Raw genomic sequence first — 25910 nt, 5'->3', positions numbered from 1 at the left:
CTCCAGCACCGCCAAATGCACACATAACATTTGACTTTTGGTTTGCTTGCTTTTACCTGTAGTAGCTAGGGAATAAATAACTTGCTCCATGCCAACCTTGATTTATATATGTGTCGTGGAACTATCACCTGTGGGTCTCCTGCCATTGGTACGGTTCTTGTGGTATCAGTCTAACTGAAAAAGGCATAAGAATGCTGACCAAAAACACTATTAGGGCAGTAGGTCAGCTTTGTGGAGAAGGAAGACATTACACAGGAATTAATGGGAGGAGGAAATATGTGCTATTGGTAGGAATGGAAGATAGGAAGAGCAGGTAATCTGGATAAAAAGTGGAAGAGCCCTCAGGAGCTATAATGGAAGGGTGGAGAACATTTTGACCTCCGCCGGAAGGCCTTACAGCATGTGGCTACTGCCATCACCTCCTTTCACTGCTGTGAGTCCCCGCAGGCCTCTGCCGCAAGGACTCGCAGGCCACCGCGGCTTCCGCTGCCAAATCCTGTTGCCACTGCAAGGCCTCTCAGGTCAATGCCTTTACTGCTGCCACTTTGTGCTGCTGCTGCGAGGCCTTGCTGGCCACTGACATTGCTGCCACCACTTTCTGTTGCCACCAGAAGGCCTCACAGGCCACCACTACAGTTGCTACTTCCCATCACTGCCGTGAGTCCTTGTAGGCTGCCACCACTACTAGTGCTGTCTCCCATCGCTGCTGTGAGTCCTTGCAGGCTGCTGCTGTGGCCGTCACTCTCTATCACCACGGCAAGGCCTTGCAGGCCGCCACTGTTTGTGTCACTGTCGCAAGGCCCTGCTGCTGCTGCTACTGCTGCCCCCTCCCGTTGCCTCCACAAGGACTTGCAGACCACCACTGATTGATCCGCCACAGCAAGGCTTTGCAGGTTGTCGCCGCTACTGCCGACATGTACCGCGGTCATGGCAAGCTGTTTCTGCCACTGCTGCCTCTGCCTCCTAACAGACCTGCTGGTGGTCTGGCAGTCCCAGATTATTTGTATTTACTATGACTCATCACCATATTTTGGATTGTATTAAATGCCACCATTTGGTAGCCAAGCCCGAAACCAAAAGTTCTGTTGGGATGCATTTTGGCTTGCCTGTTGATGAAACTGAGTGTGTGGTGACATTGTCCTGTTCACCTCTGTTTAGTTCCATCCTTATTTCAGACATTGTGGTAGATTGCAATTTTTAGCTGGTGATAACATTGCAATGTTTAGCTGGTGATATTGTGAGGTTTAGCTGCTGATAACATTGCAGTGTTTAGCTGGTGAGTTATCACGATGTTTAGCTGGTGAGTTATCAAGATGGTGAAAACCGAGATATTGCCTAGCCCAGGCTTCCTCAACCTTGGTCCTCCAGATGTTTTTGGCCTACAACTCCCATGATCCCTAGCTAGTAGGACCAGTGGTCAGGGATGGTGGGAATTGTAGTCTCAAAACATCTGGAGGGCTGAGGTTGAGGAAGCCTGGCCTAGCCCTTACACACATTGTGATTCACGATATATCGCCAGCTCAAATATTATGAAACAATTATCATGATGTGAACTTCAAACTGGTTTTGGATGATAGATAGATAGATCGCCCAGCCCTAGTACGCATGGGTTGACCAGTTGTAAAACTGGTATGCTTCTTTCAGGTCAGACCATTGATCTATCTAGTCCAGTTTTGTTCACTCTGACTGGCAGTGCATCTCCAGAATTTTCCCCATCACCTGCTATCTGTGTTTCTCAAGGTAATCTGTATAGGGCTGATGGGAGATGCTGCTGATTTTTTATGCCAAGATCACACTATATATATTTATTGCATTTATACCTCAAATTTCCTCCAGGGTTCTCATATATTTGTATCCTCACAACAATCTTGTGAGGTAGACAAGGCTTACAAACCTTGACCAGCTAAAAGTCACATGGCTTTGTGTGTATTTGGCCCTGGGCTCCTCAGTCCTAGACTACATAGACACCATACACTTAAAGCACATGGCTTCCCCCAAATAATTCTGGGAACTGCAGTTTACCCCTCATAGAGCTACAATTGGCAACTCCCTGGATTCTTTGGGGGAAGTAGCATGCTTTAAATACATGGTATGTACACAGCCCTGATCTGAAAATCCAGACACTACTCCACGCCCGCAGGTTTGTAGATAATCCCAAAGACTACTTTTGTTTCTCTTCCAACTCTTTGATTCTGTGATTGCTCGCTTTACCTATCTTTATCCCACTCTCTTAATCATTAGCTAAGAAGGCCTGAATGTATGAAAAAGAGCAGTATGTGGCTTCCTTCAGCTGCTCAGCCAAGTTGGCAGAGTCTCTTTACCTTTAAATATCAGCCACCCATGGTGAAACAACTCTGACTCCATGTTGGCAGTGCAAGGGGTTTCCATAGAGACAGAAGTGCAGGTCGCAACCTCTGTAAATGTAATCAGAGTACTGGAGCTGCTTGTGTGTGTGTAGACAGGTTTAATTCTCTTGGTAGTGGGAGTTCAGTAATGCGGCATGTATATATAAGCAGCTCTTGGTGACTGACAACCTGTTATCTTCAAGATGGCTCAGCTCAGAGCAGAGCTGCCAGTCCATCTTTTAGAGCTGTCTTCTCTGCTGCCTTTTCATACACTAATTCCACCACGGACCCCCATTGGGCCCGCTTGTCAGCATGCAAGAGCTTGAAAATATAATAACCATTCCAGCTATACTCCATCTGTCTGGGTTTACAGCTGCCTCCTCACAATGCCAATTTTATAAAATCAGATCTGGAGGACCTGGCTGCTCCCCCTCCCTTCAATCCTTTATGGGATTGACCTGCTCAGTTTACAAGGGAAAGTGTTTCCCTCGTAAACTAAAGCAAGCTACTGCCCGGCACTTGCACCTTGCCTGATCCACCCTCTCCTCCTTCCCTGGTATGTTATCCGTACAGTACTTCTCTCATCCCTTCTCTCCTTCCATTGTTTCCTGCCACTCTTACAATATTGTAGGTTCCTTGGGGCAGAGACCTATTATTTTTGTATATGCTTGTTCATAAAGATTTTTGTATATGAATGGCGTGGCAATAATAAAACCTACCAAGTCTTCCACTTTCAGTGAACTACATTAGAGACAAAATAAAATTGAGGTGGAGTGGATCTCAGCAACTACATCCTTCCAATATGAATTTGCTCATGTGAAACTGAATATATATTATCCAACCTAATTCATTGTTTTTTGTATTCCTACTTACATACATTGCTGGAGCTGGGGGGGGGGGATAAGGCATAAATAGATTGAATCTGGCAATTCAATTCATTATTAACTTAGGATTCATCAATGCAACTTAACCTATGAGGTTTGTTCTATTTTAAATTATCTTACTGTGTCAAATTTCAAAAGAATTCAACACCAGATACCACACTACATACCCACAGAAAAACACCTGGAGGACAGTAAAGAAAGGATGCCCTGACCCTCCAGACAGTGGAGGTTGGTCCATTAGGGCATATGGGGCATTGCCTCACCAATCTTTGTCTGCCCTCAGTTTACTTAAGTCTTAATATTGTGAAACCCAGCAAATAGGAGGATGAGGACAAAACAATAATTTGTTGGATTTGTCTATCATTGGTTCTGATTCCACTTAATTTTGGACTCCGTGCCTTACTGCCTTATGCAATCTATCAATCTCCTCCTTCCTGCTTTTCTGGTCAGTTTTTTTCATTGGGCTCCCAATTGGCATTTAAGAGAAGCACTTCAGCTCAAAGAGAGCATTTGGGCAAAGGGGGCTCATTTCTTTTGGTAGCTAATTAAAATAAACTTTGTAGAATCTGACCATCCAGTGGTAAATATCAAAAGTTTTGCAAGCACACTTTTGTGGCTATTGCTTCTTCTATACATGCCCCCATTCAGAAATGTCAGACAGGTGAAGGAAAGAACATCACCCTGCTCTTAGGTAGGGATGAGGAACCTATGGACCTCCAAATGTTTGTTGGACTACAGTTCCCACAATCCCTGAATACTGGCTTTGCAGGCTGGGGATGGGAGCTGCAATCCAGCAACATCTGGAGGGCCAAAGGTCCACCATCCCTGTTCTAGGGCTTAGAGCTTTTTTATTTTATATTTTTTTTTGCTGAAGCCTGCTATTCACCATCTCAAGAGTGTGCTATTGTCCCACAGGCAGTATTGGCTGTAGGGCTTCATTTTTGTACAATGGTCTTCTTTTATTTCCTAATGGGGCAGAGTAACTGATAATTATGTCATTACAGGGTGCATTTTCCCTTCTTTATATCTGTATTGCAAATACCAAGATTAGTATATTTATGTTTCTAGAACGTAATGCATTTTAGAAAATTTCCAAATGCGCTGACATGAAGGTAATCTCTTAACATACAACCTAGCCAAAAGTACTTTTAGCACCCTGATCCTGCCCATTTTCTCACAAGTCATTCCCATTGAGTTCAATAGAACATGCTCCTGTGCAGTGCATTTGTGTACGCACTGAACTGAAAGTAGGCCTCCATTAAACTCAACTGAAATTACTTCAGAGAAGACATGTAGGATTGCAGTTGAGCTTTAGGCTTTTACACACACACTTGGCTGGAAGAAAAACCCACTGACTGCAGTGGGACTTATCCTTAGGTAGATAGGTTAAGCTTGCACTGTTGAAATAACTATTACAATCTCAATAGAATAAATACTGGAAATTGGAGTTCAAACCCGTAGGTCAATTTAGTCCTTTTACCGGAAGGCAGGGGTTGGAGAACCACAGGTCTTGTGGGGGTGGTCTTGTGGGCCATGCCTTCTGCTCTGGCCGCATCTCTCATTGGCCTTGCTCTGCACTCTCTGCAAATGATTTTGCTTGACTTGAAAGAGACTCCTTGTACTCTTGCCAATGGCCCCTGCTTCCCTGACGGTGGTTTGCGTGTGCGTGTAAAAATATCTGGCTTTTGTGCTGCTGAAATGCATAGCCTGCTGCACAAAGGTAAAAGTCACACCATTGCTCTCCCCACTTTTGCCTCAGGCTACACCCGCTGCTGTCTCTGGAAAGTTCCACATGAGGGAATGTGGCCTCCATGCCGAAAATTGTCTTATTAAGGTATCTGCAGCATTCATGTACAACATGATTCTGTGTTCCCTGATTTATAATGGAGTCTGCTATTTGGAAAAAAAAGACAGCAATAAAAGGATACATGGGGGCGGAGGGAGAGATGGAAATTGCTTAGAAGCAGGGCCAGGGGTTGGGTAGGGCTGCGGGGCAGGAAGGCCTCAAGCTTGAAGGGGCCTCAGATTTAGACACTTGTTAATTCTTTGGCATTTGATAAGTTTTGCCTCTTTTCTTTTTTATGTTCATCAGATCAAATGGTGACACACTCTCTCAACTCGAGAGCTGCAAATTTCAGCAACTAAGGCACGTGATTTGATAAAATTCTTTTTTTATAACTGCTATCTGCTGTGACACAGCATGAAGGCAAGATTGCCCCCCCCCCTCAGTAGCCAGTGCATTTGCATAGAAAAAAGTCTAGAAAAGCATTTGTTAAATCAAAATTAAAAAACAAATGCTGTTTCACTCTTCTTTTTGGTGCCTCATATTGTTTTTGAGTGTCATCACTTTTCTGTGCCTGCCTTTATTATGCCTAGGGCCCCCCAAACCCAGAAGTCTCCTGGGCCTCCCCAGGCCTCGGTGCGGGCCTGCTGAGAAAGATAATTCCCCATTGCTCTCCCCCACTGCTAAGGCTCTTCTTCTTTGCATGGCTGCACCTCCTTTTGCACCTCTGATCAGGGTGTACAGAAAACGGGGAGCAGCAGAAGGGCTCCCCTGAGAGCGGATGAGGCTCAGGGGTCCTTTGTGCAAAGGAATTGGTGGGGAAAGATTGGGTGGGAGGCAAAATACCAGGTGCATGGCCGTGGGGAGATTTTTTTCCACCTTTGATCTCACACTGTCCTGTTCATCTGAGTGGAATACAAAGTGAGGGTGCCAGAGAGCCGGCACTTTACCTCCGCCGTTCAGTCGACGGGGGAGAAGCACTGAGCGAGACCGACAGACTGTCACTGGCAAAATGAACTGTCACCTCCCATTTTTCAGAGGCGCAGAGGGATGAATTGCGGCTTTGAACCGTGTGGCCCGTTGTTGATTGAGTTCCGCTGTCTTCGAACCCCAGCGAACAAGGCAAGTTCATTTTCACGCTGACGTTCCCGCTGCTTATCAATTTGGGAGCCAGGGAAATTAACTGCTTCAGAGCTAATTTCCTTCAGAGCTGTGTCTCTTTGGGAAGTTCCACATACGCCCAGGCAACTTTGGGCTTCTTTGTCCTTTCCTTAATTCAAGACACATTAACACCGAACATTTCAAGCCCTATGATCCTACTTGAAATAGTCATCATAGTTTTTCCTGAAGAATGCTGGGAGTTGTAGTTTATTGGGGGTATTGAGAGTTGTTAGGAGAATACTGTTCTTTTCACAGTGCTACAATGATCAGAGTAGTTTAAAAATCAATCCCTTTTCACAGGGCACTTTGGAAATTGTAGCTCAATGAGGGGAATAGGGATCTCTTAACAACTCTCAGCACCCTTAATAAACCACAATTCCAAGAATACTTTGGGGGAAGCTGTGACTGTTTAAAATGGCATCATGGTGCTTAAAATGTATGGCGTGACTGTAGCCCCAGACTGGCTGGGAAAGAATCCCAGCATCAGACTAGGCATTGGTGTGGTGGCAAATTCTGAAGTGTAGGCCCTCATCATCACAATTCCCATAGCTATGCCCTCATAGCCACACATATTCAAACATTATACAGCAAAAATGATTTTTTAAATACCAATTTTGATATTTAGGTTTCAGTACCAGGCTAGCTGTTCTCCCTCACCCCTCTGGCACTTTGCCTGACATCCAGCCCAATGAAGAGTTTGAGTGGAACCACAAGCTTGTTCAGTTTTCTGACATTTAGGTTGGTCGTAATAAAGGGACTTCGGAATCTTTCCAGATTACAGAGGAAGTTTAACCCATAGTCACGTATACTAATGCAACCTACTTCTTCCTCTTTTTAATTTTTGTAGAGCAGGGTGCAGGTAGCCTGTGGACCTCTGTGCAGCTTAGGCTACTGTGTTAAGTGATTTATAAATGGTTGAAATGAATAATAAAACATACTCAGAGACATGGGAGTTGCAGTCCAGGTTCCCCATCCCTGCTGCTGTCAGAGGGACCATCTCTTCCTGACCACTGGCCATGCTAGTTGCCATAGATGAGAGATGTGCTGCGGCACCCATTCAAAAGCTTCAGCAACTCCTGCCACTGAAAAGCATCCATGGGCCCAGTGGGGAGAGTGATGAATGGCAGCACAACTGAGTTAGGCTGGTTAATGGCCCTTCCAAGTCCCTGGGGCCCTTGGCCAGAGCCTGACTGCTGGGGCCAGACCCAAGGATGTGTGAATCCACTGTTCCGTGAATAGCTGCATGATGATTTCCCAGACATTACAGTGATTTCAAAGGTGGAAGTGACATCCTTTGGGGTTTGTTTAAAAGAAGCTCAATAATTTTGGGGTCATCCTAAAATATGGCAACCCTAGAGCTGGGGAGCTCGTTGAACTCCATCTCCCATTAAGATCCGGAATCTTGGAGCTGGTAGTTCTATTAGACCAAAGGAAGTGACTAGGAATCTCGTGTCAGATCACTCTTAGAATCTCCTACAAACTATAGTTCCCAGGATTCTTTAGGGGAACACATGATTGCAATGCTAGCATAAACATAATGTAAATTTGAGGTACAGTCAGGCATTTGCAACAAAATCCTAAATCTCATTGATTTCATTGGAGCTTACTTCCCGGTGAGTGGATATAGGATTGCAGCAAATTGGCACAGCAACGTCTTGGTCTGGTCTTGTTGGTGGTGTACAGTGGTACCTCGGGTTAAGTACTTAATTCGTTCCAGAGGTCTGTTCTTAACCTGAAACTGTTCTTAACCTGAAGCACCACTTTAGCTAATGGGGCCTCCTGCTGCTGCCACACCGCCGGAGCACGATTTCTGTTCTCATCCTGAAGCAAAGTTCTTAACCTGAAGCACTATTTCTGGGTTAGTGGAGTCTGTAATCTGAAGCATATGTGTAATGGTTATATGGGGTTGCTCGTGCGTAAGTTGCCGCCACTCCTGGCTAGGTAGCCTGGTTAAACCTTTCCTGGCTGGACAGCCCTTCACTTCGTGGCTGTTCAGTCGCTAGCAGAATCCGTCAGTGGGCGTTTCTTGAACTTCTTCCAGCAAAGAAGTTCTTTGACGCCAAGTCTACGCCTACTTTCCCTGCGCGGAAGTCTTCTGCGCAGGTTGGGTGTGGGTAGCGGAGGACCTGTGCTCTCCCCGCTGGTCTCCAGCGAAGAGTCCTGGAGCCCACTCTCCGATTCCCCCATCCGCCCCCCTTTATCCCTGGTGTTACGCTGATTTCCTTCCCCAGCCGATGAGTCCCCTCTCTCCCTGCTTGGCCCTTCTCCGGCATCGCTTGGGAGCCCTGCCTCCACTTCTGGCTCCGATGTCAGTTCCCTGACAATATGTAACCTGAAGTGTATGTAACCCGAGGTACCACTGTATTTAAATTCCAAGCAGCACCCATTACAAATGTTGACAAATGTCAACAGGAGGCAGGCTTGAGGAGATGGATATACACACCACAAACTTGGTTAGCTGGGCTGTTGAATGCCATGTCAGCTACTCACAGAGATCACTTGACAGCCAACTGCTTGCCTTCCACTTTTTCCCCAGGATAGTCTGTTTCTGATAACAGCAAAGAGAGAATGCAATCAAGGGAAATTCAACTGGTAATGTCATTGACTTACTTGTTCAATTTGGAATGGGAGGAGATGTTGTCCGCATACATAATTAACAGCTTATAACAATGAAGAATTGTGGAATTCACTTTCAAAAGATGCAGTTATGGCCACTAGTCAGGAACTTTTATTCATGATAGTAAAATATAGTCTCTAGGCTGGTGTTAATGAATCTGTGGTCTTCCAGAAGTTGCTGGACTACATTGGCCATGCTGGCTGGAGCTGATGAGTCCAACATCTGGAGGACACAAGATAAGGATGGAAGAATTTGTCAGTTTCGGTTTTCTCAGTTTCTCATTTGTCCAATCTTAAATTCTCCACATTTCTGCAGCAATTTGCCAATCAATCAATTAAAATTCTCATGAAAATTCTTTAGCAATTTAGTGCAATTTTCTCCTTATAAACACATTTTATTCCAGTGTAAGGAGAACAATAGCCGATGCCACTACCCCACCTTTTCTGACCCTACCTATACTACCAACTTGGATAGGTTGTATTATATAACTTTAACTCAGGTCTGGGTGAAGATTTTGCTGCCAGAGACAAATGATAAGATGCCTCCCATCCTTGTTCTGTGTACAGAAGCTGACTGGCCTGGTTATTGAATCTTACTTCAATATTGGGAATGGGGTAGGGTACTCCAGTGTATGGCTGGTTGCTCAGGAGAAACCACTGTGTGGTGGGGCTGCTTTTTCTCCTGTTTTTTGTCCCATTCTGCCTAATGGTGGAGCCAGTCCTACTTCAATTGTTTTGTCTTTTCTAGAAAAAGTTGGGAATGAAAGCCCGGTGACATGCTGAAAATTCTTTTAAAAATCATTGCAGTGCTCCCATCCATCCATAAACTATAATTCCCAGAGTTCCTTGGGAGGAAGCAATGATTATTTTTTTTATATATATATAAATTTTTATTAAGTTTTTCTTTAACAAATAATTTTGACAACCATGTTTACCAATTTACAGTTTTTGAACTTCCACCAGTACCTCCTTCAATCATCCATTTTTCATATCTTTACACATTTTCTATGTAGTATTGCAGATTTGATAATAACCTTCCATCTCAGTTTCTTGCTTACAATATACCTTGGTTTATCACAAAGCCTCTTTAAAACCCACTAGCGTTGTCTGTTCATCACATACAGTTTTCAGATATTCTGTAAACTTTCCCCAGTCCTCAATGAATTTGTGATCTTTCTGATATCTAATTTTTCCAGTCATTTTATCCAATTCTGCGTAATCCATAAGTTTCATTCTCCACTCAGTCAAGGTCAGTAGTTCCTCTTGTTTCCATTTTTGGGCCATTAGTATTCTTGCTGCTGTAACTGCATATTGAAACAGTTTATAATCACATCTTTTTATCTCTCTTCCTGTTATTCCTAACAAAAAGGCTTCTGGTTTTTTAACAAATGTATATTTAAACATCTTTTTCAATTCGTTGTATATCATTTCCCAGAAACCCTTTACCTTCTTACATTCCCACCACATATGAAAAAATGAACCTTCTTTTTCTTTACATTTCCAACACTTATTACATGTTTTATACATTTTTGCTAACTTTACGGGTGTAATATACCATCTGTAAACCATTCAGGAAGCAATGATTATTGAATCAAAATAAATCTGTAGTGTGGATGTGTCTTTTTTCTTTCTCATTCAAAAAACAGAAAGCAGCTTATAAAAAGAAATAAAACCAATTACATAAACTCAGCAACTTCCATTAAAGCATATCAACAGTGATTAAGAACAAAAGCTGGAATCAGTTGCATAGCTCATTGATTTTATGGGACGTACTGCCAAATAAGCATGACTCAGATTGCAGCCTTGGCTTTGACTGAATAATCCTTTGCTTTTTGTATTTATCAGATCTTCATATCACTGTTATAAATTTACCAAGTGCATTCCTTACGTTTATTTTATCTCATTCATATGGATGTGGTTTTCCATTTCTTATTACTCAATTATATATGGGCTTATATAAATTGTAGTGCTTTAACTTTGCTGTCTGTGCGAAGCTCTTGGGATGCCAACAGAAACTTAGTTAAGAGATAAATTAGAGGTAATCTCAGAACTCTGGCATTCTATAAATTATCCGCTGGGATGTTGATGCATAACCCAAAGAAAAGCTGGTGTTTTTCAAACTGATTTCATCCTCTCACACATACACAGTGGTTTCTATTATTGCACACCTGGAGTGCCCTGTGTTTATATATACACACACATCACAGTGCTTGCATTGAGGCTGCAGCAAGAACAGGCTGAATTCTGTTCTGTACTTGCAAACAAATCCATTTCCTTATTTTGTTTTAGGTAATCCCTGTTGCTGTCTCTATGGCCTTTTATGTCGGTTTCTGCAATAATGACTAATGCACAGGTGTTACCCATTGATTTTGTTCAGTGGGGTGTGGGTGGGTATTCATTCAGTATTCAGTTAGATATGGGTCCTTTTGTTAAGACTCAGTATACTAAAAAGGAATGAAATGGTCAACAAGCCTTCTAAATATCTGCTCTTCTATCTCAATGAGTTTCTCTTGCATACTCGCTTCCACACATTCATCCTCATCACCCTAACCATAGTCTGTTGGAAGCCAGTACAGTGGTACCTCAGGTTACATACGCTTCAGGTTACAGACTCCGCTAACCCAGAAATATTACCTCGGGTTAAGAACTTTGCTTCAGGATGAGAACAGAAATCGTGCTCCAGCGGCGTGGCGGCAGCAGAAGGCCCCATTAGCTAAAGTGGTGCTTCAGGTTAAGAACAGTTTCAGGTTAAGAACAGACCCCTGGAATGAATTAAGTACTTAACCCGAAGTACCACTGTATAAAGAGCACACAAGACTCATTGCACCAAGGTGTCTGTAGAACAGGTTTGTATCAGACAACTCAGGTGGTATGTCACAGACACAAGAGGGAAAGGCATCGTGTAAAACTTATCCACTGAGTATTGCAAAGAAAGGGTTTATCCATACGATCCTATCTATAATTGAGGCACCAGCTAATGATGCAGACGGGGAAGAGATGGCAGAAACCTAAGGACTTAAGGGCATTTTTGAGAAGGTAGGGAAGGCACCATGAGCCAGCCTCATCAAGGGCCTAAGGTTCTCTTAATTTAGTACTGAATGGCAACAAGTATTGAGAGTTGTTGTTGTTGTTTTGATTTATTACCTGCCCTTCACCCTAAGGTCCAAGGGCAGGTCACAGCAATTTAAAATACAGCGTTAAAAACAGTTTAAAACAAATTACAATCCCAGGAATAGGGTGGGTCCTACAAACAGTGTCATACGCCAAGGTAAAGAAAGAGATGTGTCTTCAGCATGTGACAAAAACTGAGTAGTGAAGGTGCCAGACTCACCTCTGTGGGGAGGGAGTTCCACAACTTGGAAGGATTTTAAATTCCTGGAAAGATCTTTGGATCTTCATGGATACTAAAAGTAATCAGCTGGTAAGCCCTGGGGAGAGATTTCATATCAGATTTTGAATGTGTTGGAGATATTTCAGGGAAAAGCACAAGTTTAAATGGCAGTTTTTGATTTATTGAGGACTAAGAGCACAATCCTATATACAGTACAGTAGGTTCCCCAGTGTTCCATGGGGCTTACTGCCAGGAAAATGCACATAGGATTGCAGCCTGAATTGTTAAAAGCAGTGTATTATAGGAGGATTTTGTTGTAGTTACTTTTTATATCTCATAACTCTGGCAGTATAATCTAACACATCAAATGCCCTTCTTTTAAAGTAAAGGGTTATATATGGCCATTGACTTGTTTATAGCAATAATGATTTCTATCCATTGTTTAGAACCACAAAGTAAAGACAGGCCTGCTTAAACCTTCAAACTTGGTGTCTCAAATATTTCCATCACAGGACTAACATGGGGCCACTTGCTATAAAATACAACTGAGACAGAAACCTGGAGCCAATTAAGGTATTTTTTTTAAAAAAAGAAGTTGCCATGTAGCATTAGGTTACAGGCTGAGGTGGTTGTGAGGGAAATAAACTGGTTTAAATGCTTCCAGTGCTTTTAATTAAATCAAGCAATATGCCATAAAAGTGTCTTGGAATGGAAGGACTCCGTAAAGGAAACAGAACAGAAGAGTGGTGCATTTTTACAGATTGTTAAAATGAATAGTGTGCTGAATGATTTGTTGACATAGGGCACTTAATTTATTTAAACACAAAGTAGGCATAGTAATTTTTTTTATTGTGCTGAAGTTGGACAGTGAACATGTAAGTGCTGCATGAAGTTGAAAGCAGTTTTGTATTAAACTTTAACAAAACAATCCTATACAGGTCTACCTAGAAGTAAGTCCTGATTTCAGTGAGTCTTACTCCCAGATAAGTGTGGTTACATACACACTATGCATTTAAAACACATTCTTTCCCTCAGAGAATTCTGGGCACCGTAGTTAATGGTTGCTGGAAATTAAAATTCTATGAGCGGTAAAACTACAGTGCCCAGAATTCATTGAGGGAAGGAATGTGCTTAGTGAGAATAATATAGACCATAGTTTTTTTTAAAGAACTGAAGAAAATTTGAGAAAAGCTTGGTTTCCCATGGTGTATACCAGGGGTGGCATTCTGGATGTTCTTGGACTCCCAACTCCCACTAGCCTCAGAATCTCCAGGGATGATGGGAGCTGGATCCTAGTAACATCTGGAAAGACATAGGTTCCCCCTCCCTTGTGTACACACGTGCACACTTGTTTTGTTTTTTTCTCAGCTCTGGTCAAGCAGCGTTTGCAGGTTAAGAGTCAAACCCCACATTACAGCCAAGTATAATATTAGCCCAAAAGTCCCTTCCCTGGAGAGGATGTTTATTAGCAGCAACGTAGGGAGGAAGAAGGGGTATTTAGCCCAGACACTGACAGCCTGTTACCCCGACTAGTGTTTCCAACTGATCTTGCAAAAATCAGGTAGAGGGAAGCAACTCGGGAGAAGGAGGCTTCAGTGGGAAACTACCTGGCAGGGGAAGGATGAAGCCTGCCATTCCTTTTTTCCTCTTCTACACTGAAGAGTGTTCCTACGCAGAAGGGGCCATAGGGTTCTCATTACAGACAGCTGCAGTGCAATGTGTAGTTTGGCTCTGAAACAAAACCAAACCCTGCACAATCTGCTTTAGCAGAGGCAAAAGTGAGATGGATATCCTCTCTGTAAAACCCCCCCCATCTCCAACCTTAAATTTTGTTTTTAAAGTGTCCTTCAGGTTTTAAGTTTTGAAAATGCTTGGGAAATTTCATTTCAGTTTTTCTTTGTGCAACCCAGAGCTCATTGCATATTAATATGGGCTTTGGTGGCAGTTGGCCAACAGTACACTATTTAGACATTTTTGTTCTGTCTAGGACTGGTGTCAATGGTCAGCACTGTCCAGCACCTGCCAAGGTCCACACACCAACAATGGGGTCACCTTGGAGCACCAGGGTTTTCTGGCTCTGTTCTTCTTTCTTGCCATTGCTGCCTATGCACCAGCTTTCTCCACATACGTGAGCAGTGACAAGAGCAAAGAGAAGGAACTGGAGCCTCCACCTGCCTTGCTTTGTCATCTATCAAAACCATCATCATCATTATCATCAGTAGTAGTGTGAGTGAGGCATAGAGGGAGAAGGTAACTGAATGGGCAGTGTTGACAGTGATAGGAGGGGAATCCACTGCGAGCATTTTCTCCAGGTTGCCCCCATGCCAAATCTGGATCTGGCCACATAACAGAAGCTTCACCTAACCATTTTGCCAAGGGAAAAGTGTTGATATACCAGAATTAGGACTAGCAGCCCACAGTGGCCAAACTGGTCTTGAAAATCATCACAGAGACTGTGATCCTCCAAGCCTCTCTATCTGGCCCTTGAGACTCTCTCCAGTAACGCTCTCTGTTCTCAGTCCAGCCACCCCATGTCACACCCTCTGAGTGTTTTTTCCTGGCTGGAATGTATCCTCAGAAGGAAATGCTGAAAAAAGGGTTCACCAGGCTTGTTCTAGGTTAAGCTACAGATTTTTGTCTGAGCCAGGGCCAGCATCAAGACATGGTATTTTGGGGCAGCTACTAAAGTCCACACCCATCTGGGACGTCACTGCTGGCTCCCAGGGCCTCGTTACCCCATTCATTCTCTTCTTTCCTGTTTCTCTCTGTTCACCTGTCCTCTCCAAGTCGAGACAAGAGCGAGGGGATGGAACATCATCCTCCAGTTGTCTTGCACTCTCCCTGTGGGCAGTTGTGTAGATTGGATCCAGAGGGGAAGAGGACAAATGAAAGGGCAGCAGTGGCAGTCTCAGAGAGGGAAGAGCCCACTGAGGGCATCTTGCTGAATATCTGTAACATGCATCTCGGCCCTCAGTTCACGCCAGTGTTACCTCCAGCCATGTGCTGCTTTCATTTCTTGGCTACTGCTCCTAATTCTTCTTAGATTGACAACCTGGTTGTTAATACTGACTGCTCAGTAACTCCTGTCCTTTGCCAGGATTTGTGCTGGCTGCCTGCCTGGCTCTGGGCTGTAACTTCTTTCCGCTGCCACACTTGGCGCTTTTCTCTAATAACATGGCTTGTTAGAAGTGAACTATCTTCATACACCAGCTTGGGTCTGATCCTGCAGAGTAGGACAGATAACTTTTTAATGCCAAGGGTCACATTCCCTTGGGAGCAAGCTGTCAGTGGACACATACTGGTGGTGGGTGAGGTTGGAGTCAGAGCCAATAATGGGTGAGACCAGGGCCAAAGGGAGGTGGGGCACCTCCCTTTCTGACTGTCACTCCTCTTCCTCTTCTTCTTCCTCTCTCTCCTGCTTCCTTTCCCCCTTTCCTTGCTACTTGTGTAAAAATGGCCAGGAGCTGCATATAGACCTCAGTGCATAGGTTAGGGACAACATAAGAAGCTACCTCATACCACATCATACCATTGGTCCATCAAGCATCTGTGGTTATATTCGGTTGGTGGCCCCTGTTGCCTCACCCATGCTTCTGTTTGTTCCCCACTTGAGCACAACCTAGTTGTTTCTGAAGACCCAAACAATATGAGCAGACCTGTTTCTACCAATTGCTTCCTACCTACAGAAGGCACATTTAAATTTCAAAAACCCAGTTACCGGTAGGTGATGCTTTCTTGAGATCTCCACACAGTGTGTATGTCACAGAGCAGTATCTACATCATGCTTTTCATTTTAAAAAAGTTTGGGGGTTTTTAAATAGAGAGGACTAGCACAAGACCCCTTTATAACTCTTGCTCAAGACATCAGCATTACTTTTCTGCATTTTAAAAATCTTGCTGATCCCTCCAACTACAGCACACCATTCTGCCCATTGGAAACATAACTTAAGTCTGGAAACTTTTGCTTTTGCAGTTATAGAGAATTCTGTTTTAAAGGTGAATGCACATGGGTACTGAGATGCCTATGTTCATACCCAGAACAAGAAAAGGATTGTGGAGAGCCAGGGAGTGGTGACTAAGGGGCAAGGGAAGAAACACAGCATGATAAATTACATCAAGCTCATATGGATGGCAAGTGATGGAATAGCGATGAATGTCATGACTGAAAATAATCTGGAGTGTGTTGGACACTCGTGTGGCACACACACACACTAAAATCAGATCTGAAATCGCAAGATAATGTGCCTGTCTGGAAGCACCCCTAAAATCCGGATATGGGTTCATATGGTTGAAAGTTGTCCCTTTCGTAACCAGATTCCAGACTATTTAGGATAGTCTTCTCCAACCTGCTGGTATCCTCCAGATGCTTTGCATTACAGCTACCATAAACTGCAGCCAACATGGCCAGTGGTCAGAGATACTGGGAGTGGAAGTCCCAAACATCTGGAGGGCACCAGGTTGGGAAGTCTGGTTTAGAGGTTTACACATCAATAGCAGCACCTAAAATGGAGCCTAGGAAGTTTCCAAACTGTCTTCAAGGGCAGTTCTTACACTAACACAGTTGGGTGAATTGGCCTATTGACCTGATCTTCTCCAGATCCTTTCCTTCCCTACTACCTGTGCTCACATCATCCAGTAAATGCTCTTGTGAGCCAGCCACTGGCTGGCTGTGTCCCTTAGTATCAGGTGTGAGAAAGGCATTCCTTCCTGCAGCCCTTTACGACACACAGCAGACCTCCTCATTAAGACTCAGTCTTGTCAATAAAAAAGTCATTAGAGGAGATATTGGGAGAAAGGAGCCGTGATGCTGAAGACATCCAAGGGAACAGGGAGGTGCAGCTCCATCTCATATTCTGACTGCAAAGGCAAAGAATCAATAAATTCCTCAGCTTTAAACTGAGGGCCATCCGTCAGTGGGAGGGAATAAAAAGGCGGTGGGAGAACTTATCTTGTGTCTCATCTCTACCTACTGTCTGTAGCATTCTTCCTAACCTTCTTTTCCTTCAACACCTGATCAATGTCAGCTTCTTTTGTCCCTCAAAAGCCATAGCTGGTATCTCTGTTCCCATCTCCCCCGATTCCCTCTTACCCTTTCTGCTCCTCACATATTCATGTGCTGTTTGCCCCGCTTTGTTTGCTTATAGTCACAGCTTAAATCTGTGTTCTCTGGTCTTTCATGGTGTGTGGATCAGACTTGTCACCAGACCTTTAAAAACTATAATACCCTCACACTGAAATTCTGTCTGTTCGTCTCACCAATAACTCTCCAACGCCAAAACCCAACCTTTTTTAAAAAAAGATTCTCGGAACTGAAAATCTTTAATACCAATTAACAGATTCTGTGGGTTAATCTGCTTAGGGCAGATCCCTTCTGGTTCTCTTTGTTCCTCTGGTGCTGCTCATCCTTCATAAGACTAGAATAGAGATCTGAGGGCAGTGAACTCAAATGCATACATACCGTATTTTTTGCTCTATAAGACTCACTTTTTGCCTCCTAAAAAGTAAGGGGAAATGTGTGTGCGTCTTATGGAGCGAATGCAGGCTGCACAGCTATCCCAGAAGCCAGAACAGCAAGAGGGATTGCTGCTTTCACTGCGCAGCGATCCCTCTTGCTGTTTTGGCTTCTGAGATTCAGAATATATTTTTTCTTATTTTCCTTCTCCAAAAACTAGGTGTGTCTTGTGTTCTGGTGTGTCTTGTAGAGCGAAAAATACGGTATATACATACACATATACAGGGTGAGTCCTTTAAAAGAGGCCCCGTGGATACAGAGTACACATGTTCCATGGGGCCTCTTTTAAAAGACTCACCCTGTATGTTCTAATATACGTATGATTATATATAAATACACACCTCTATATAGTGATTAGTACTGAAATGAATAGGATTTAACTCATCATTTCAATGGGATCTAAGTGCAACTAAATTGGGCTTGTCCAGTCTTCCTTTAGTGCTGTGTTTCTCGTCAGGACTTTAAAGCTCCAAGGAGCTCAAGGTGGTGTAGATGGTTCTCCTCCTCCCTATTTAATCTCCACATCAATGTTGTGAGGTAGGTTAGGCAATGACTGGCCCAAGGTCACCCAGTGAGCTTCATGGGATTTGAACTCTGATCTCCCAGGTCATAGTCTGACACTCTAACCACCACAACACACTGGCTCTCCTATATACACACTCTTTTAACAATTTAGTTGCCACTCTCTCCATGGTTCTTCCCATGTCAGTTTAAAAGATTTCTACCTGTGTGATGAAGCTTCCTGGTATGTTTTCATGAAACAAAAGTGGCAGACTTCCAAAGGGGCTAGGCCTCCCTTGCATGGTTTTAAAATATGTAAGGAAGCCTAATATGTAGGCAGAAGTCTTAACTTATATCTGAACCAATGTAGGAGCAATATAATAGCTAACATGCCTGTAAAGATACTTGTAAAGGGGCTCTGAGAGAGAAATTTAGTTGTCTATACTAAGGGTTCCGAAACTATGGTCTTCGGACCACCAGTGGTCCACAAGATTCATTCAGGTGGTCAGGAGTGTTCTCTGTCGATTTGTAGTTGAAGACGAGAGACGGCACATCCAGCGCATTAAACATTCATATTGATTTTTTATTGTATGCTATTGTTGCTTGTGTTTCTCATATTGTGTTTTATTGTATTACAATTTGATTTCTATGAAATTCACATTGTAATACAATAAAATACAATGTATAATAAATAAAACAAGCAATAAAAAAACAGTTAAAAATAATGACAGGATCTCACACTGTGCATTACAGATGCTACAACAGGCAGAAAAACCATTAAGCGGTCTGCCAAGACCCTCAGCAATTTTCATGTGTGGTCGGTGTGGGGAAAGGTTTGAGAACCACTGGTCTATAGTGCAATGTAAAAATGAATATTAACATAAATATCCGTAGAATCCCTGCCATTATAATTAGCAGGGTGGTTATAGAGAGAGGATTTGTATGCTGCAGGGAACCTCTGGAGCACAATGTGTATCTTTGCAGCCCCAATGAGGTCTCTGTCACCAATCATCAGGGGCAGTGGGCATGTTCTGTTCCCATTACAATATTGTCCCCAGGTGCAGACGTGTGCTTTTTCCCATAGAAATGAATGGCAGCCATTCACTTATATAGGAGAAAGTAAATCTGAATGCTTCTGGTCACCATTGGGACAGTTATTCCAGTGTCTGGAGTGGAAAACAGGTTTTGCCTATCTCAGCTGTGTGGTCTAGAGTAAAATCTGTGTACAACTAAGTGAGAACCTTTGAGAATCAAGCCAGCCCCTACCAGCACAGCTGACAAACACCGGCTCCTTCAGCTTGAAAGCAAGATGAGTGCTGCAACCCCATAGGTGCCTTTGACTGGATATAACCATCCGGGGTCCTTTACCTTTTACCTTTTTTTTTTTAACCTTGCTGTGTTTCATGGTCATGTTACGGTGTTGATGAAATGTTGGAAATGGAAACCAGCTTTCAGGGCCACTGACAGATGGGTAGAAGAGGTCATATTTTGCAGGGCCAGAGGCCAATAGGGGCCCCAGACCCTTGCCTTTCATTAAAAAAAGAGTAAGTCAATCAGACATTTCTGAATACAATTCTTCACTATCCTTACACAAGATGGCACAAGGCATTTTTGTGCTTGAGGCATAAAATCCAAGTACAGTAACACTCACCATGTTGGTTAAAATATAATTATAGACCAAACAATTTCCTGCCTTTTAATGGTACCACTCCAATCCACTGTTTGAGGTGGGCTGCCTCACCACTCTGCCCAGTGGCAGGACTTTCTCTGCCTTTGTGCTGGTATACAAAATAAACCTTTGCTGCTGAGGTGGGGAACCCAAGCTGAAGTTGTTGGATTCAAACTCCCATCAGCCCTGTCCCTTGACCATCCTGATGGGGAGCCTGATGGGAGTTGGAGTCTATCAACATAATGGAGGGCTTTAGGTTGTCTACCCCTGCCTTTGTTACTGCCTGCTAGCCTTTCTTTATCTCCTTTTAATTAACAAGAAATTCAGTTTAACTTCAGGGCTGCCTTTTGAAGCAGGTGTGGAGAGGATGCCATTGAGCCCAGGTGATGTAGTTTAACCTTGTCACACTTGTTAGCATTTTAGAAGAGGCAGGAAGCGAGTGGGCAGGCCCAGATTTTGATGTAAACCAGGAGAGCGAGTGAGAATAGATGGTGACCTAAATGCATTTGAGTATTCAGATGCTCTCCCAGGTTGCTGTGACAGGAAAAGCTGGACTGCTCACCTCCCCTGACAGGTGCTCAGTCCACAGCCACACAGAACACCCCTCACAGCAGCACGTCTTCCCTGCCAACCCTCTCTCCCTAGATCCTCTGATTTTCCAGTGCCAAAGCACTGTCTGACTTTCGATTACAGGGTGTTTTTTTCCCCTTTTAACCTTGCCGCTCTTTCAACTCCCTTCAAGTCTTCCCCCCCACCCTCCTAAGCTCAGTTTCCATAGTTACTCCCAATCAGATCTCCTGACTTTGTTGGGGGAAAATTGGATTTCAAAATCAAGAGGAGGCTTCAAAGGAATGTGTCCATTTAATAGGCTATCGCTAAAGAGAGAGGCTGCCTGCTGAACTCAGAGGAGCCCAAGACGAATAAGGTGGAGCTCTTATCAGGCTGTGTTAGGGGAGGCAGCTTGGCATCTCAGGCGCAGGAAATGTTGATGAGATATGGCAGCGATGCAGTAGAATTTGCCAGTCACACAACCAGCAGCCTTTCCTTTTTCTCTCGCCTGCTCCAAATTGGTCTCTGACAGTGATTAATTTCTAAAATGACAAGTGCCAGGCCTCCAACCTGCATGGAAGCAATGCATTCTAACCCAGAGGACTGCCCCAGGATGTGTGGGCTTCTGGCGGTGGCTACAAGGACAAGGGGAATGCACTTTGCACATGCACAGATGTTCTCACATCTTGGGCTGAGAGCCCTGGCACCGAGAAAGATTCTAATTGAAGCATATAACTAAATAAAATAGTTCCAAGCCCGATATGGCTACATGATATAGTAACTACAAACTCCAATGGGACAATTTGTGGATTAAAATGGGAAAAAGGTGTGGGTGGAAACAGGCCTGCCTACCTGTCTTTCCCCCCACTGCTATTTACTGCCAATATTATGATTCTACATGTGTGTGTTTGTGTGTTTAGATACTATAGATTGATGTGTCTGGGATTTGGGGGTTTGGCTTTTAACCACATGGGTTCAGTGTTCTGTTATCAGTTACTGTTGCTTCTGTTACAGTCAGCACCACTGTGCTATTTTATAATATGTATCTCTGCTCAGAATATGTAGGTCTGCTCTGATTTCAAATTGGCTTCTATCCATACCATGGTAGCATCCCAATTGTGGCCTCTGTATGTCCTTGAACAGAGGCTTCTTTGACATATGTCATGTGCAGGTTAATTTCTCTATGTCAACTACCTGACTCTTAGAAGACGTCTGAAGGCTTTTAATATTTTATTAATTATTGTATTTTAATATTTTGTTGGAAACCGCCCAGAGTGGCTGGGGCATGTATGTATGTATGTATGTATGAATAAATAAATAAATAAATAAATATTAATTTTTATTCAGAAACAAATCTTTACCTACATTATAGGTGCATGTACAGTCCTTTTGACAGAGTCAGAGAGGGGAGCTATTTCACTCAAGGGGACCCAGCCACTCCCATGGTTTATTTATTGCATTTATATCCCACCTTTTTCTCCAAGGAGCTCAAAGTAGCCTACATGGTTCTCCCCACGCATTAACTCCACACAACTGAGATGCAGTGGCTGACCCAAGATCACGCAGTGAGCGTCATGGCCAAGTGGGGTTTGAACCTTGGTCTCCCATTCTAAGTACTAGAATGGGAGTGGCTCTACAAAGAAACTGATTTCCCTCCATCCACTCCCTTCAGTTGGGTGAAGCCAAGTATACCAGAATCCAGTGACCCATTGGCTTAATGTGGATTGTAAACTCCTTGTCCCTCTTTTAATTCCCTCTCATCCATGTGGCATTCTTCTGCAACTACTGCTGTCCCACATTTTGTTCTCTCTAAATCCAGATGCAAATCCTATGCGGATTTCTAAATCCTATGCAATCGACACACTTTCCTATTTGGATTTTCAAAGCAAAGGGAATTCCATTCAGAGTGTTGGCATGGATCACATTTTAACAGTTGTCATTGGGATACTTTTAATTATTTGCCTTAAGTCTAAGGTTCCATCTGCACTGTACATTTAAAGCAGTATCATGCCACTTTAAACAGTCATGGCTTCCCGACAAAGTTTTCTGGATACTGTAGTTTGTTAAGGGGGCTGAGAGTTGTTAGGGACACCTATTCCCCTTACAGAGCTATTTCCCCTCAGAGTGGGTTGATAATCAATCTCTCTTCCCAGGGTACTCAGGAAATTGCAGCTCTGTGTGGCAAGTCTCCTAAAAATTCTCGGCACCCATAACAGGCTGCATTTCCTAAGATTCTTTGGGAGAATATGGCTGTTTAAAGGAGTATGATACTGCAGATGGGGTCCTAGTCTTTAAATTGACTTGTAAGAAAGCCTGAAAAAGCATGAAGAATGGGAAGAACCCTGTGGATAGCCCAGTCGGTAGAGCAAGGGCATCTTAATTTCAGGGTTGTGGGTTTCAGCCCCGGGTTGGGCAAAATATCCTTGCATTGCAGGGGGTTGGACTAGATGACCCCGATGGTACCTTTCAATAAAATTCTGTGATTTGAAGTAAGCAAGCAACAAGCAGGATACTTTAGGCATCAATCTTCTCTTGGGCCCAGTTTCTGTGCCTGATAATTGTGCGTGGTTTCCCTTAGAATTGATCTGGAAACTTCAGCTGGTGCAAAGCAGTGCAGAGACAGCTCTACAGTGATACCTTGGTTTAAGAACAGCTTAGTTTATTAACAACTTGGATTAAGAATGCTGCAAACCCAGAAGTAGGTGTTTTGGTTTGTGAACTTTGTCTTGGAAGCAGAACATGTTCTGCTTCCTGTTGAGTGTAAATTGAGTCCCCAGCTGCTATGGGAAAGCACGCCTTGGTTTAAGAATGCTTTGGTTTAAGAACGGACTTCCAGAATGGATTAAGTTCATAAACCAAGGTACCACTGTACTAGGGACTGGGGTGGTTGGTTGAATTCAATGAACACAAAAGGTGCACAGAGAGCCAAATTTCATGCATGACGACAATAGCACCAAGATAAAGGTGTTCAAAGGAAGACAACAGATGACAAAGCAAGTTCAGAGTTACTAATTTCTAAACAAAGTGGTAATGGAGCTCCGAGTTTGATCAGAAGCCCTGCATACTAATGGCCTGCTGATGAGGTGGACGGATGCAGCCTCCACATGGGCAGCGGAATCCAAGGGGTGGATCCCCCATGGTTGCTCTGCTGGTGCCCCTTTGCTACCGGAGAAGTGAGGAGATACCACTGTGGCTTCTGGGTTCCAGTGAGAACTCACAAGAGCCTTGTGAAAGCTTGCAGAGCTCTTGCAAGATCTTGTGGACCTCTTGTGAGAGACCACCACATGACCCTGGTAAACAAGGTTTGGATAGTGGTGGACAGCACCTTACCTTTTTTGTGTCGTGTCGTGTGGGACAGGCCGCCCCTGGCAATAAGAAAATGTATCCCACAACTGTGGTTTTCTCTTTTGCTTGCCTGATCCAGGGCATTAATAATGAACTCAGGAGTGAACTTGCAGGTTCCAGGATTGATACTTGGGCTAAATTGTCCAGACACAGCATTTTCGCTGAAGGGATACAGCATTTTCCACCACAGACCCACCCGGCAATTAATCTTACACTCTATCTGATGCAAACACACCACATCCTTTTCCTCTTCTTCTCTTAAAGAAAAAAAAGTTCAGAAACTGGGTTAGCCTTGGTTCATTTTCAGCTACTGGCTCTAGCTTCTGAAATGTAAGCACTTAAGCCTATTTAACTCATCAGGAATAAATTTTGGGTAAACATGCTTACAGTAGCGTAGCACACTCCAAACAGTCAAGGTCAGTGCTGTCTATAATGTGAATATCTTACAGCTGATTCCTATGCTTGTTTACTCAGTCTCATTATGTTCCATAGCACCTGTTCTCATGTAAGCATACATAGCATTGCAACCTAAATCCTAGAGCACCAGAATACCACCTTCTCCCCACTAAGATTTTAGTCATTTCTTTGGATATGCCACTTTTACCAGAGATTAAGGAGTAAATGCTTGTCTAGAAAGTTGACAGCTGCAGTTGCTGCCTTCTCTCACAGGTGCCTGTTTAGGCTTCACTGTGGTGTTAGAGACGCTGGGACTTACAGCTGCAAAGGATGAGGCCGTCCTATAGATAGTCCCTCCCTCCCTTCCACCCCCTCTCGCCTCTGCTCTACCTTCGGTTTCTTCCTTTCTTCTTCAGAGACCGTTAATAGTAGCAGAAGCAAATAACTACAGCAAGTTTTTGTTTGGTATTTTAACCTCAGGACTTGTCACCAATGCAAGCTGCAGGAGGTACCCTCCCAGAGGATGTCCAGAGGCTCTTTGAAGGTAACTAATGAAGTTGTTTGAATAATTAGGCCCATCCCCCTACAGTTTAGATGCTTTCAGGAAAAAGAAAAGATGGTAGCCACAGCAGGTTCTTCTACTTCAAGAATCCTGAACGTGGGCTTCTCTTTCATCACCTTTCCTTTCCCTTTCCTCCCTAACAGTGCTCCCAATTACATATATTTGTCCCCTATTATTATAGGGCTTTATTACATTTGAAGCAGTCTTGATTTTCAGCATTTTTCAGTGTTCTTTTGGGTGTTGTGAAATGGTAGAGTTCATGGGTGAAGGCCAACACCTTGCTAGCTGCAGGAATTCTACCGAAGTGTAGTTTTATGCAGGAATTAAAGACACAGTCTACTCATATTTGAGGGACAGATGTAATTGGATATAGGGCTGGGAGTGATATTAAAGGAGGGCCTAATATAGCTACTCCACACTACCAAAAAGGTTGAAATCCCATTGCCCCCTCAAAATGAATTCTTCCACCCCTACAGCTCAAAGGGATCTGCAGTAAAGCAGGGATCTTTACAAACAAAATTCTCCAGTGATTTAAGATTCATGGTACCTCCCCTTATTCCAGGACTCTGCTACCTTTAAGGTGCTTCCAGACTGCTGCTGTTTTGTGGGTTGGATTCAGTAGTATCCTAGTAAATCCAGGTTACTCAGTTAAAGTGGATATTGTGTTCTTGCACAGCAAACACATTTCTTCCCTGAGGAAATGTAACAGAAAAATACACTGGAAAGTGTATGATGATAATAACCTTCCTGCAAACAAATTGGAATGAATGCTGATGTCATATAACCTCCTCCCACAAACAAATCATGACGAATGCTTGATAAACAGGTTGCCTGGAAGCTACCTTAATTTATATATATATTTATAATATAATATGTAATCTCAGCACAGGTTCCTTTCGAAGCTGTTAAAGGAAGTGTGAACATCTGCTAAAATCAGAACGCTTTAGTGATTCATTTTTAAGCAAATCATAATTTGCCAATTTAAGAGTGCATATTGCAAAATCACTTTGTATAACCTCTTGCAATGTCAAAGGAAGCATGAGGATCTACAAAAGCTACATTTTGTTTTTAGCAGGCAACACAAGTTTTGAATATTTCTCTCATTTACTTCTATAGTATTGTATTACAACAAAAATAACCCCAATAAGTAAGTTCTACCTCTTACTATGTGCCTTTGCTGACTAAACAGCATTAGAGTCTAGTGAATAAAGCTTGCATTCTAAAGCCATCCGTATGTTATTTTATTGTGCATTCAT

General features: G+C 43.3%; 2 protein-coding genes across 6 annotated transcripts in view; both read left to right on the top strand.

Moving 5' to 3' along the window:
• The window catches only part of HOXB1 (homeobox B1), a 75484-nt gene that overhangs the window by 39415 nt on the left and 10159 nt on the right, over positions 1–25910 (top strand). The window lies entirely within an intron of this gene.
• Positions 4814–25910, top strand: part of SKAP1 (src kinase associated phosphoprotein 1) — a 338051-nt gene continuing 316954 nt past the window's right edge. For 2 of the 5 annotated variants that reach the window (XM_081885658.1, XM_081885654.1), the window contains exons 1-3: positions 4995–5063; positions 6051–6134; positions 24573–24636. In XM_081885658.1, coding sequence (XP_081741784.1) covers positions 5022–5063; positions 6051–6134; positions 24573–24636 — 190 coding nt within the window. In that variant the 5' untranslated portion in view covers positions 4995–5021. Of the gene's footprint in view, positions 4950–4994; positions 5064–5087; positions 6135–8961; positions 9029–24572; positions 24637–25910 lie in introns of those variants that run through there. The other 3 variants (XM_081885659.1, XM_081885662.1, XM_081885660.1) reach the window with 3 other exon arrangements.

The sequence above is a fragment of the Podarcis melisellensis genome (genome assembly GCF_964234715.1).
Source record: "Podarcis melisellensis genome assembly, chromosome: 13".
Lineage (NCBI taxonomy): Eukaryota > Metazoa > Chordata > Lepidosauria > Squamata > Lacertidae > Podarcis > Podarcis melisellensis.
The sequence above is the reverse complement of the archived record's forward strand: the minus strand, read 5'-3'. Positions and strand labels throughout refer to the sequence as shown.